Below are 14643 nucleotides of genomic sequence, written 5' to 3'. Positions count from 1 at the left end.
TTCTCGCAGGACATTATATATGGATCCTGGTCTGTAAAGACTCCGTACGTTCCATGTGGCTAATCGGGTGTCCGTTGTTCCTCGCCAGTGTTTGTTGGGTTTGGGATCAGATCGTATTCTCTTCTCTTTTGTCGGTTTCGTAACAATTGTTTTTTTCCGTGGGCGAGTTGTCAACCCGCCGCACAACCCCCATATTGCTGGAGGACCACACCCTACTTTGGTAAGCGAGCCCATCGGGCTTAGCCGGGTAGCGTAGCTATGCTGTACTACCGACCACTCCCCCATCCGCCACCCGGAGGACGCTCCCCATACGCCGTGAGGGCCAGCGCGGGGTAAAAGCGGGGGATAAAGAGAAGTGGACTTAATATTTTACAATCGACTTGTTTGTTTGTTGGTTAATGTGGCTTTGTAATCCAAGCAACTCTATGTTGTAATTATTGGATATGACCTTAGAATAAATCTTACTAATATTATAAATGCGAATGTTTCGATGGATGGATGGCGGTTTGTTTCAACGGATCTCGCTGAAATTTTGCATAGCTGTAGAACATAGTCTGTAAGAAAACATAGGGTACTTTTTTATTAAATTCCGCGAGGACGGTGTCACGGGCGACAGATAGTTTATTTAAAAAAGTCTAGCTGTCCGACGCGACTTCGTCCACGCGGAATTGAGAAAATCTTAATTATTAGCCTATTCTTCCAGACTATGTTACATCCGTGCCAACTTTCATCAAGATCCATTGAGCTGTTCCCAAGATACCTTCTAACAAACATAGATCCATCTGTATTTTCGTATTTATAATGTTAGTACGATATGTTTCTCGATCTCATAATCTCTCTTTATTATATTTAAAGCCCTATTATCATTAGTTATTTGGCAACTTTCTTTTCATATACATCAAATAAATACACCAGTGTTTATATAACATGGGCCATTTAATATGTAACATAAATATACACATATTTCGGCAAATCCTACATATAATCAACAGAATATACACATGTAAATATTTTGCACTATATTTAATATAGTTTTTTTTTTAATAACTTGATAAATACTATTCATATCAGACAATAAAATAAAAAAAAGAGAACGAAGTAATATAGATGTTATTTTTAAAAGATAAACTACTAAAAGGAAAAATTTCAAGAAATATATAATATAATAAACAATGTATTCGGAGTAGACCTTACACGTTTGCATATATAAATAGACTATTTATTCCACCTCTTCATCACCACTACAAATGAAAAACAGTCTACGTGACTCGATACGTGTCTTAAAAGAAGTAGGCAGTATTCTATGAATTGATTACTGTATCGCATATTTATAATTTTATAATAAATTTCATTTGAATTCCAATGAAAAATCACATTGAATACATAGTTCATGTTTAAGAGAACTTTTATTTAAATACCCAACAGGAGTTAAGGATAGTTACAGTAGCGTATTTTCATAAATATTTTCGCAATATTTCATTATCCACCTGTGGTTTAACCTTAAAACTGTAGAGTAGGGCAAGGTTGGAATATGATTTGAGCACTTCTTTCTTGTCTTGGCAACTGTACCTAAATAAATTCGAAGAGTTGTTGAGTAGCGTCTCGATTAGTGACAATAACTCGTTCGTTCAGCTTTTGGCACGAACGTTTGCTTTCTCTTTGGTACTGCGGAGGTCACTCCTAATTAACTGATGCGTAAGTGCATAGGCTATTAAAATGAACGTATATTAACGTATATATTTAAGTTTATTGAATCTGATAGCTTAGATATTGAATGATGAAGCCTTTAGATATCTAAACGGTTTACCATATGTATTCTTCTTCTATTTAAAACCCTATTTATTTTACATAATATTTACATAATATAAATAAGATTTGTTAGAGTTCACAATGAAACACACAAGAATATACAAACTGATATATAAACACGGCTAAACACTCACGTATATTCGTCCGGTGGCAGCACCGACTAGTTTCGAGCCCATCGGGGGCTCTTCTTCAGGATAAGTGGTACTGGTATTATTTCGCGGACGCGGCCCGTCGCTCACTCAGAATATACAGTTGAAACTGCGTAAGCGAGAAACCTCTTTAAGCCATGTTCCGATGGTCAAACTCCGTAAGGAAGAAACTCTGGTTTGAAGGAAACCTCTATAAGAGAGAAAAATATTGCGCTCTCTTGTATTTTCGCTTATCCTGTCGACGTTATTGTACCTTAAATTTTGTATTACAGATTTATCCATTAAGGACTTCGTCCATGAGAAATTGGAATCGGTTTAAATATTGAATTTTCCATAAACTCAGTTCGATTCGTGGACCAACATCCTTCATTTTGCATCATTAAATCAAACCCGCTGTGTAACTGTTCGACTGTACTCGTTAAAAACCACATAAACGCGCCAATCAAATGTCAGTTTATAGTTTCGACGAATTGCCTCTGCTCTGATGCCTTGGCAAAAATACACGCCAATTTCATATCACATATAATTGCTGGAATTATTTATTTTGGTTTGTTTATTTATTTTATAAACATAAAATCATATTTGTAATGAATTTGAATACCATTCGATCAGAATTAGATACCTGTGTAGGTTCTGAAATCCTCGGTGGGGACATATGTCGACGACGACAATAAAGAAGATAAATCAATCTGCAGAACGAAAATCTGTTACGCTGACCACAAATAGAGTGGGAGATAAAAGCGTGTAAGCTTTTCATTTTTTCACACCTCATCATCAACCTACCCTTATCCCTACGGAGGGTCCGCAAAGTACGTACTACTTCACCATACATCTCCATCAGCTGTCATATCTGATAGTTAAAACGAACCTGATTCATTAAATTGTTTAATTTCAGATGTATCGGAAGTATACTTTAACAATATGACGCAAGACTTATTCGTAAATCGAATATATCAAAAATAGCCCAGCAAGTGAACTGGTTGGATATAATTAGACTTGGTCGGTTCGCACAGATCCGTCATAAATAGTTCGTCAATGCATCGTAATGCATATATGTACGCCTTCGAGATCAAGATGTCGAACTGTGCGTGGGTTTTCTGTGCTCTTATAAATGTTACTTTTGTTTAACTATCTAGATTATAATTATAAAAGATCAAAGATTAAGATCAACTCAACGGAGGTTTTCTTCATTAAAAGGTATTTAGGATACATCAAAAAGAGAATTAGTGGCTAAGAGGATAGAGCACTTTATTTGTAATCTGCAGGTCCTGGGTTCGAATTCCTCCATTTGCGAATGTATTTTTCCATTTACATATGCATATATCTGAGAAGAAATTCAAAGATATGTGTGCAGTCAACCAACCAATTGGGAGAGCTTGCTTGACTATAGCCTAGTCGCCTCTGACTTAGGGTAGACTCGAAGCCCCTCTATGGGGACGTAAAGATGATAAAAAAAGTATCGCTGACTAGTTAATCTGAATAGTAAATCTACGCACTATGAGAAATATAGGTTCCAGTTGCATCTTTAAAATTGATACATGCCAAATAACGATAACAAATCAATGTATTTATAGTTGCATGTTGCATGAATCATACGCCATACTTTACCGAGGTTACATTAGCTTATACTATGAATATGTAACGCGAATGTTCATCATAACAATCAACGTCTGAATACGCAATAATATAATTATAAATGATTATCCGTTTGGCAAATAAAATTCGGCAAATGTTCGACTGATTTTTACAGAGGTTTTGAAATTGCAATTTCTTGACAAGTTTGTAGGTGTCTGATTTTAATTAGAAATCAAGTTAAAATTAATTCGAAGTCCATGACACAATTGTGTGCAATTTTACCGTGTATTTCTGTAAATAATTAAAAAAATCGGAAACGTTGCTTATAACGAATCTATTTGTAAATTTTTGGTTGTCTGTCTGCCTGTCTGATAATTCGCGTCTGTTACGGGTGATCTCCGAAATGGCTGGACTGATTTAAACGGGACTATCACTGGAAGGTAATTTATGCACAAGGAACATAGATTACTTTCCATTATTTTAGGTTGTTGACGAAGTCTCACTGTGGAGACATAGGACAATAAGTCAAGTCAAGTCACGAAGTCGCGAGCGACCCCTGGTTGTGACCATAATCTAGGATTTCCACTGTACAGAACGTATTGTTATTTCAAAATTTCCAAAGCAGATAAAAGGGATGACGATATATTTTTGTACGAGTATTTCGTCAGTGGAATTACAGTAATATTAAGCCAAGATGTGAGCGACAAATGATCGATAGAATTTGCCAAAATACATGCGTTACTCATTAACTAATGAATCGTTGTTTATCTCCGATATATTTAGAGTTGGCCGTTTTCTTATAATTTCTTTCAGTGTTAACGTCGTGTCGTGTTTTCTATAAATACACTGAGAAATAATTAAACCGAAGAGACAAAGTTCTGGATTGTGTGTTTAAATATTTCTTTGCCGTTTTCTGAGAAACCGACCCAAAATATATGTTAAAGCAAAGAAATATGTTTATTCACTTGTTTAAAAAAAACTACTGATACGAAGAACGATATAGATCGATTTAGAAGAAAACATGTAGTGCAGACTCCAAATAAGTGGGAGAAGAACAAGATCATGATATCTAAAACACCCTATATCAAAAGACCGTTATCTCACAAGGCATGCAAATGCATGTATCGACCCGACCGTATGAATTCTGGGTTGCATCATACAGCACGTGCGCCAAACATTTGCCAAATCACGGGATGCTTTCCCAATTACTCATTACCAAACATAACCGATGCTCATCTGATTTCGATACCAATTAACGAAACACGTGATCGATAGTCTAAGATACTTGCCAGTTCGTTATTTTTTCTCAGTATATTTGACTGGTGACTAATTCTTCTTTGAAATGTCCTAAGGAAAATGTTGTTTGGTATTTGGTAAAAGTTTTGTTCGTTATCTTTCAACACATTACCAACTGTATTTGGGACTTGGTCCAGATCGAATGCTGTCGAAAGTTTCTTCCATTCTAAAACATTTTATATAGAACTAGCAGACCCGACAGACGTTGTCTGACAATTTGACACTGCGATGGTAGCGCCGTCTGTCGGATCCAATGTAAAACATTCCAAAATCAACAACTACTAATAAATTAAAAATTAATTAAAAAAAACATTGTCCAGCGGACAAAATTGTGAATCTAAACCATTCCCAGATCCCCTTGAATACACACAAAAAATTTCATCAAAATCGGTCCAGTCGTTTGAGAGAAGTTCAGTGACATACACACTCACAGAAGAATTATATATATAAAGATATTTCATAAACTATGAGGATAATGGGAGATGAATATGGATAGTTTTGGAGAATACGTAATACATGAATATGTTCTTAATGTTAGCAAAATAAATATCTGCCGAAGAAATATAAGTAACTTATGACTCAACCTAAGTATTTTACCTGTGTATTGTGCTTAAACTCTTTAAAATGTTCATGTGTAGCATCGTCTGTATTAAATAAAATCTAAGATTGATTGATCAAATAATTAAGATTGAAAAAAAAAACTATTTTAACGGTTTAGACAAATTACCTTTTCGGATCTACCGACAGTTTTCGTTATAGTTCCAGAATCACACAAATACGTAAAGACAAACTTAAGGTTTATTTCTACTAATGAGACGTTTAGTCAGTTAACTGGAATACCGAGTGCAGTAATTCATCTGATTTATTTGTCACCTGGCAGTCCAGGTGCCAAAACTCGTTCCAGATCTGAGACGTCGAGAAAAATATATCGCTCACTATTTTGATTTATTTGCACCAAAATAATCTTCAATTAGTCTTCGAGAAGGGCTAAATAAAGAAGTTTATTGTCCAATTTGGGATTCACAGTTATGTCATTTTCATCAGCTCAGTATACGTCCCCAGTGAGAGGCTCAGAGCCTACCCTAAGTCCGGGATGTCATAAGTAAACTCAAATTGACCGCGTGGTTTTCCCACAACCTAGCTGTTCTTAGTATATTTATGTTCTTGATTGATACTAGCCTTTTGCTGTTGCTTGTTTTCCCTGTAATCCTAAAAAATAGGATCAACAATTCTTATTCTTCTATCAGTCCTTGATGTTAATTCTACATGTTAGTTAGCTGTAGAGATACGGTTTCCGCAACTTCACGTGTAGCGCGTATTTTGCGCACTACATGTATATCCAGAGAAGAATTATCCGTCAGTGGTTGGTTAATCCAGAAATTTTGACACAATTATTTATTAGAATACAATCTCGAATAGATACTATCTCTTACTATCTCAAATAGATACTATCTCTTACTATACGAGACGTAGTTTCCCAGTACGAAGGGTAGTTCGGTTATTAGACAGTTAGATCACCAGCTATCTTCGAGGGAAAACACCTCTGCATCAGCACGTCACAGGTGACGGACGTGAACGGGGCGAGTTATCCAACGGACGGGTGCAGCGGCCCACGCGCATTCCGGCTCGTCCGCCCTGCCCCGTCGCCCGCCGCGCCCGCCTCGGCCATCAGCCAACATTTTCATAGTTTAGTTACGACTCCGACAACGACCCGACGCGTCCCGCCGCCGGCGAAACTATCCCGATTTCTCGACGAATCCAGTTTCTAATAACCTTCGTCAAGTTCTCGATCGATCGTTCGATTTGTACTATTGTGTGTTTGTGTTCATCTCAAGTGCTTTGTGTATCTATATTTATTTGGATTACTTTCATCTGATTTAGTTGGTATGTCTTTTTCTATTTCATTATTTAATTCTATTTCAGCAGTGACATTTTATTCATTGACTTTATTAAGATCAAGTCCAATTATAATTGAAATGATAAATATTTAACGTTGAGTATCATTAGGTAATCGATGAAAGTTACTGGATATATTATAAGAAAAGCTCAACGTCGGTTTGCCCAACTCCGAGGCCTTCAGCAGTTACAGAAATAGATCGAGACGTTTCGTTTATACTTGTGAAAATTTTAACATGCCTACACACTGTACACTTCACCTTGTCCAAGTAGATGGCGCTGACCGTGTGAGTCACTCGCTAGTGTACGAAAGCTCTTGAGCCAAGGAGCTTCAGACAAATGATACTTGGGGATAAATGTTCACATAACATGATTGATGATCTTCTGACATGATGATGATTCGGTAATAAATATTATCGTCAACATATAACGATGGTCTTTAACTTGTTGTCGTGTCCTTCGATAGCATAATTTATAAACAATTGAATTGAAACAGTATTGTAATATATGAAATCGACGACATATAAACTTTTTTTTTCAACAATATTTCAGTTATTCATTACTAGGTCGCTACTGCTTTTACAGTATTTAGATATCTTCAAGAACCATGAGTTTAAAATTGCTTAAATTACATGGGTCCGTGATTGTGCATTTCATAAGGGAAGACATAGGAAGGGTGTAATGTTTGTGTGTAAAATATTCGTATTTTATTTATCATCGTTAATAGTTTTTTAAGTTTAGACTTTGTTATGATTGAATAGTTTTTGATGACCTAGAAAACTGACATTAAAACATTGCGTTTATTATCTGCTAACACTTCCCATTTTTTTTTAAACCATTTGAAAGAAGCACGAAAAAAACTTTTTTTATCTCAAATATGACGTTGATTGCCCAGTCCCCTTTCCCCCTGTTATTAATTAGTAAATTGATGTGACACCTATGACCTATTTAATTCTTTTCTTTGCTTTTTCCTTTTTTGTATACGATACTATCCTTAAAGTAAACTAATTTAAATATGTTACTTTTATTTCATCATAATGATTAAATGTTGCTGTGGTAAGTGAAAACTAATATCATAGTGTAAGACTTTAGTGATCTTGCCATGTTGATGTTATCGATTTGACCGAAAGTATAATAACAAGATTGTCTTTACATTTTATAGAATTCAAACAAGCTTTCCAATTTTTTATTCCCAATTTTAAGAGAAAAATAATCCTTATTGACATAGTTATTCATCACCATCATCAGCTATACGTCCCCACCGAGGGGCTCAGAGCCTACCCTAAGTTAACGGTTATTAGGCCATAGTCAACCACGCTGGACAAGAGCGGGTTGGTTGACGTTGGATAAATGTACATATGTAAATCGGAAATCGAAAAACACATTGGTACATGGCAGGATTTGAACCCAGGACTAGAAGTCTGTCTTTTTAACCATAAACCAACCGAATTTAATCGATAAAACTACCTTTATTTTATTCTTAAAATTGACATAACACAGGGGTGGCGAACTGTTACGTATGAACATGCCATGTTTCTATAGAAATGTTAAGTAAATAACATTGTAATTATTGGGAGCATTCCGTAACGTAGATATCACCAGCTTTTGCTACTCTTAATACCTACTTCACACTTTTTTGAAGAGCATAATACATTTTGTGATAGAATATTGTTTCTTTTTATTAAGATACTGAACATCCATATATAATTGAGAAATAAACTAAGATTACGTAAAAAATATTTCAGTGCCTATGGTTTGCCATGCCTGGAATATGACTAAGTTTTAGTACAAATGTTTCGGAATTAACACACCATGAAGCTAAATAAAATAGACAAGCATCAAACGGATTAAAAACTAGTTGAACTATGCAGAAGAACTAGTTGAAGTAGGCATGGAAATTAACGCTAAATTAAATTCAAGTACCATCGTGTCACATTATTAGCTCATGAACTTTGACTTTTTATCTTAATCTCATTTTGTTTCAAAATAAATTGCAAAATCTGCGAATATACGTAGTGGTGCTATATTTTTTGTAATAATTTTACAATTAATCTGAGACTTGTCTCCCAGTAAATGTTAATATTATTCTTTAAAATTTTTGTACGCATTTATTTTGGCTAACGCCCAGTATACGTCGAGTAAAATTTAATGTTTTAGTTGTTTACGAAATTACTTTTCGTATGCGGTTGGCAAAACGCTCTTTGGTAATCCCGATCAATTCATAAAATACGTATGAAACGAAGAGTTTGGAATTTGAAAATATTTAAAGATAAATTAAATTGAAGCTTAATTGATGCTTGTAGCCACAATTATTCAAACTGTAATATCGATATTGATAAAATCTTACCTAACACTAAAACATTTTTTTTTCAAATATTAGATGATTTACACTACATTATAATATTTAATCAAAGGTTAAGGATAGGAGAGAGAGCTTGATTTGATTTGTTTATTTTCAAGACAAAGCATTGCGCGTTGCTTGATTAATTTTAAAATTTCTCTAATTAATGTTCAGATGAAGGAAAACTAATGTTATATAAAATTTTATACTGTTTACTTTATTTTTTAATAATAAAACAACCTTCATTTAAAGTATGAGTTGATTGATTGTTTTTATTACATATACATTCCATTTTGGCAAGCGAATGATTCTCATATTCTATAGATCAAGGAAAAATACGTGCATATCCTAAGGGATGAGGTAAAACCTAGGGCAGATTTTATTCAGGAATGTCAGTATATGCAAGACCATAAGACTTAACGCCGAATATGTTAATTATGATGTAATCTATGACTGACAAATCTTGTATTTATCGTCTATGGTTTTAAGCAGTTGGTCCCCGCGAATTCATCGCGGGAAGAATGCATTTTCGGGATGAAAAGTGATAAGTTGATTTTCTGTTATTTTCTTGTATTTCTGTTAAAGAGTATATTTATATAATTCCTTATGAACTTTTCTTTCCTATTTAAGACGTAGATAAGATAAGAAATTGTTGAATTATATTTTCAAAAAGCCAAAGGTTGGATATCAATTTAACAGATTCATTTACATTATATGGTAATTAACATAATCTAAGATACTCGTTTTTGTGACGTAAAATTCTTACCAATATTATAAATGCTAAAGAAGGACGGATTGATTAGTTAGCTTCAAAACGGATTCAAAATTTGACACAGATATAGAGTTGTCTGGAAGAAGACAAAGGCTAATTATTAAGTTTTTCTTTAATTGGACGCGGACGAAGTCGGCAAAAGATAGTCAAATAATATAATTTTACATTAATATATATTCCATTTATGACCTTGAACCGTGAACGGAGAAAAGTAAGATATGAATATAAGTACCTACTAATAACTCGTTTGTTTCCAGGTGTAGGAGTTCGTGAGTTAGGAGAGGCTGTTGTTTCCGGCAGTAATGACCCGCAGTTAGCACGATGGGGGTGTCTGACGATTTAGCCCCGAGCTTCACGCAGAAGCCGCAGCTGCGCCAGGAAGATGACGGCAACAAACTCATCTTCGAGTGCCAACTGCTGGCCTCCCCCAAGCCGGAGATCAGCTGGTACCGCAGCGATGAGCTCCTTAAAGAAGATAGCAGAACTGCGTTTAAGTGAGTACTAAGTACATCCCTAATTTATTATTACTAAAGACTCTGGGTTCTAAGTTTGTCAATTCCATTAAACGACAAAAACGATTTTAACTAGTGTTATACCTTTCGATTGGAAGTATAATAAGCTACGTAGAAAAGTAATTAAATATGTTTTTTTTTATTTCAAAACTAGACAATCCACAATGAATTTTATAACATTAGAGTTGGTACGAGATAACGTTGATCGCGGTGATTATTCAAGACCACAATTTACGTTCTAGCTATGACAATTCTTTGATTGAGAACTTGGCAACTGTACTGATATTATTTCTTTGAAAATCACGATACGGTATTAAAAATTTACATGTATAGACGTAAAGGATGACAATAATGTATCACAAGAAAACTCAAGGTTATTTTATAGAGAGATTGGTGGGGCCATTGCCCTCATTAAATCGTAAATTGTCTTTATAATTTTACATTTGTTATTTTTATATTTTACATAGTATCAAACCTAAGATCCTTAACCTAAATGCTCTTTTCGTGCTTAGTTTTATTTTTCAAGGAGACTTTGTAACTTATCTGGAGAAATTCTCTGATGTAATAATCATCATGATAAAATAAAACTAACTAAGATAAAAAAACAAGGTTTCAATTGTATAATGGCAGATCCCATGAGTCCTTCGTGTAGTAATATAAAAATGTCTGTTCAGAATCCAAAGCATCGCGAACAACAAGTTCCTGGTGGTGCTGGAACTTGACGACGTGATCGAGACGGACGCGGGGCTGTACAAGGTCAAAGCTAAGAACAAGATGGGCGAGGTGGCCGCCTCCATCAATCTTAACTTTAGCCGTAAGTTAAATATATATTATCTACAAATATCTATAATAGAAAAAGGGAGTAACCAAATATATGTTTAGCAAGGAAGGTCAATCAAGCTTCTTCTGAAACATCTAGGAGTAAACATGATCGTTGGTGATGAGATTCTTGATATCTTTCTTTAATATTACCATTAGTGTTAGACAAACTTTATCAAACATTTGTTACAATGTTCGTTCGTAATCCAATACTAACGCCAATAAAAATGCCTTCGCAAATAATGGCATTAGTCATCGACGAAAATAAGTGACGACAAAAAATGACTACAGAGTAGTAACCCACGCTTTTCGCTACGAGCCAAGACGAGAACTTTGGCTGAATTGCGTTGGCTGTTGGTAAGGAGTGTTTCTTAATATTCTACGATGACTATATACCACTGAAATCTATGACGTTAACAAATAACGAATGCGCGAACAAAATAAATAGATAAAAAAACTGTTAATGAAAAAAATAGTTTCTACGAAAAGAACAATTAGCAAAAGTTTGCTTCATGAAATTTATAAACATAATGTTACAACAAAATTCCAATATAAAAAGACGTTTGTTCATATGATAAAATTTAGACATAGAAATATACCTAGATTTTATTCATGGGTAAAAATCTATTCTACGAAACGTAAGCTTGCTTTCTTTTCTTCTAACTATAAATTTATTCGTCTTCCTAGACTATTTATGTGCCTATGTGTCTTCTACTTATATTATTCTTACAAAAAGATTGTTTGAAAATCCCCTTGAAATCTAGAATAAACCCACCTGAAATTTATTCTGAGAATTCATCAAGATACATTTTCTGTTTGATGTTAATTCCATAAACATTCGACTTCATTCGCTAAAATTGTACCGTGTGATTGTATCTAGGCAAATCCAATTGCTTTAATCGTAAATCATGTTTGTATTGACCCACACTTTTTATCTTTCAGCCGCTGACGAGGATAAACAGAAGTAAGTAAAATATATTTAACTATTTTATAACTATAATAAAAACTTTTTGTCTGGTCTCGGTATATGGGCCAAGCATTGCACCTAAGGCTAAATGTAATACCACATGGAATTGGTACATCATAACTGTATATACATTCAATGTTGCGGCATTGAAAATTTCGCTTATCATTTTATCCTACCATGTATGTAATTTTCACAATTTAATGTTTTTTTTAAATAAAAACAAAAATTTAAGCCCGCTACACACTTGTAGGTAAAATTTAAAATGTTAGATAAACTGCACAGTTCTTAGTTTTACCTACACATGTTAGTTTTAAATGTACAGTCCAAAAATTGAGTTTTAAGCTGAAGGTGTGCGACGGCTTGAAAAATAATGAATATTAATCCTTTCCTACTGTTGTGTGAACAGACAAGTGGACGGCAAAGCGCCAACGTTCGCGCGCAAGCCGGCCATAAGGCAGGAGGACGACGGCAAGCGACTCATCTTCGAGTGCCGTATTGAGGCAACGCCCGTGCCCAGCGTCGTCTGGTTCCACAACACGACTGAAGTCAAACCCGGATCCAGACATAAAGTAAGCGACACTAAAAAACTACCGCATGCTTGTTGAAATTTTCAATCCGATAATGGAGTTTTGAAGAGGGTTGATGATTAATGCAACATTTTTTGAGTCGGTTTTCTTATGTTTTAAGCCAGATACTGACTTTCAATGCATGAATAGGCAATGCTTTAACTACCAGTTGAAGTGTACAGCTAAAGTTTTGCCTGCACATGCATAGTTTTAACTGGTTAGTCGAACGTCTGTAGCGGGATTAAAGTTTATCGACAAATTCGACAATACTCTTATTTAAAAACACTCTCCAAGAGTTGAACATATAATAAGATAAAGAGTAAGTAATTTGATAGTAATCTTATAGAATTTAAACGAAAATAATATTATTTACATGACCTACATGTAGATCCAGGCAAAAATTTAAAGTAATAAGAGATGGCCTTGACCTCGATCCATTTGGCTTTAAACATAGACAGGTGTATACAAGCAAGATAGTCGATGACCTACATTTGTTTAATACTAAGTTAAAAGAGGATTTACCATTTTATAGAAAACTTCAAAGAATCAAACTGATTAAAAGTAATAAATTACAATTAAAATATTTCAATTTATTAATAAAATAAAATAAATATAAAACAACATATGTTAAACATTTTAATAGGCAAATGAAACCGCACCATTATTAAAATTAGTCAAGAGCATTCCTCAAGCCGAATGGCAAGTGTAAAAGCAACTATTGCTTAATATCGTAGTTATTTACATTACTTTTTTCTGTGATCTGTTCAACAGCTAACAGTAAGCAAAGACGGCAAGTCGTACTACGCCTCGTTGGAAATCAACAACGTGACAGTAGAGGACGCAGGCAAATACCGGGTGACAGCCAAGAACGAGCTTGGAGAGAGCAATGCAACAATCAGCTTGAATTTCGACAGTAAGAAATTGTTTATTACTAATTATAAGTTTAACATTGATTTAGATAGTGAGCAACAGTACATGAATTAAAAGACAATCGCAACAAAAATATTATTTAAAATTTTTAACCTAAAACATTGTTTGCGTTGAGATTAATTTTCCTATTTTCAAGTACATTTCAAGTCTTTGGTTTTCAATTGAATGTTAAATCACTGTCTAACATTTCCTTATTGAAGAAAAAATAATAAGCAAATTCTGAAGTTAGAGTCACTAGAACGAGGCACATAATACTCAATACTATTAGATGTTTAAATGCTCATAATGTTTAACTTAGTTATATGTGTGAATCTAATCCATTAGTCATAAACATTGTTAGTTCCATTGTTCACGTAGAATTTGCAGCTAAGCTTATACGATCATTAAACTAATATAATATATCAAATACTCCACATATTACACAATACCAACTTCTATGTATAGTCAGTCAATTGACTTGTCACTGTTTAAGATGTTTTCTTACATTATATGATAAATGCAACACAATTTTATACACTACACATACATGTCTTAAATTCATTTTATTTAACACGTCATTTTGCTTATCACCTGTAATTTGCATGTCATTGAATACACCATTCTACATAATAACGCATTCATAAACTACTTTCTAAAACAACGCTGGTATGCTTTTACATTTTATAAATGTCCTTTTTATTAAAACAGAATCTGTTAACTTTTGCTTTAGCACTTGCACCGTTTATTATAGTAATAGCAAAGCAACTGATATGCGTACCGTTTTTATATTATATAGTAGAATTAAAAATATAAAATTTAATCCAAATATGATATTTATATATTTTATTATAATAGCTACTCTCTTAATATCCTCAAATTAACTCTATAATATTCCGTATCTGGCTGAGTAATATAATTAATAAATACACGTATCAGAGAAAACATCTTAAATATGACATTGCAAACAATATGAATAAGAAAGCTGCAAATTTTACTGAAAATGGACGTATTGTAAAACATAATTATGAAATT

General features: G+C 34.0%; 1 protein-coding gene across 1 annotated transcript in view; it reads left to right on the top strand.

Annotated features, from left to right (window-relative positions):
- The first annotated feature begins 6497 nt into the window (after positions 1-6497).
- The window catches only part of bent (projectin protein bent), a 162624-nt gene continuing 154478 nt past the window's right edge, over positions 6498-14643 (top strand). Inside the window, exons 1-6 of the mRNA XM_013319211.1 lie at positions 6498-6713; positions 10096-10332; positions 11025-11164; positions 12112-12133; positions 12543-12705; positions 13474-13615. Of these exons, the coding sequence (XP_013174665.1) occupies positions 10160-10332; positions 11025-11164; positions 12112-12133; positions 12543-12705; positions 13474-13615 (640 nt within the window). The 5' untranslated portion in view covers positions 6498-6713; positions 10096-10159. The remainder of the gene's footprint in view (positions 6714-10095; positions 10333-11024; positions 11165-12111; positions 12134-12542; positions 12706-13473; positions 13616-14643) is intronic.

Source organism: Papilio xuthus, unplaced genomic scaffold (assembly GCF_000836235.2).
Source record: "Papilio xuthus unplaced genomic scaffold, Pxut_1.1 DF826159.1, whole genome shotgun sequence".
NCBI classification, from domain to species: Eukaryota; Metazoa; Arthropoda; class Insecta; order Lepidoptera; family Papilionidae; genus Papilio; species Papilio xuthus.
Note: the sequence above shows the minus strand (reverse complement) of the source record. Positions and strands in the feature narration are given on the sequence as shown.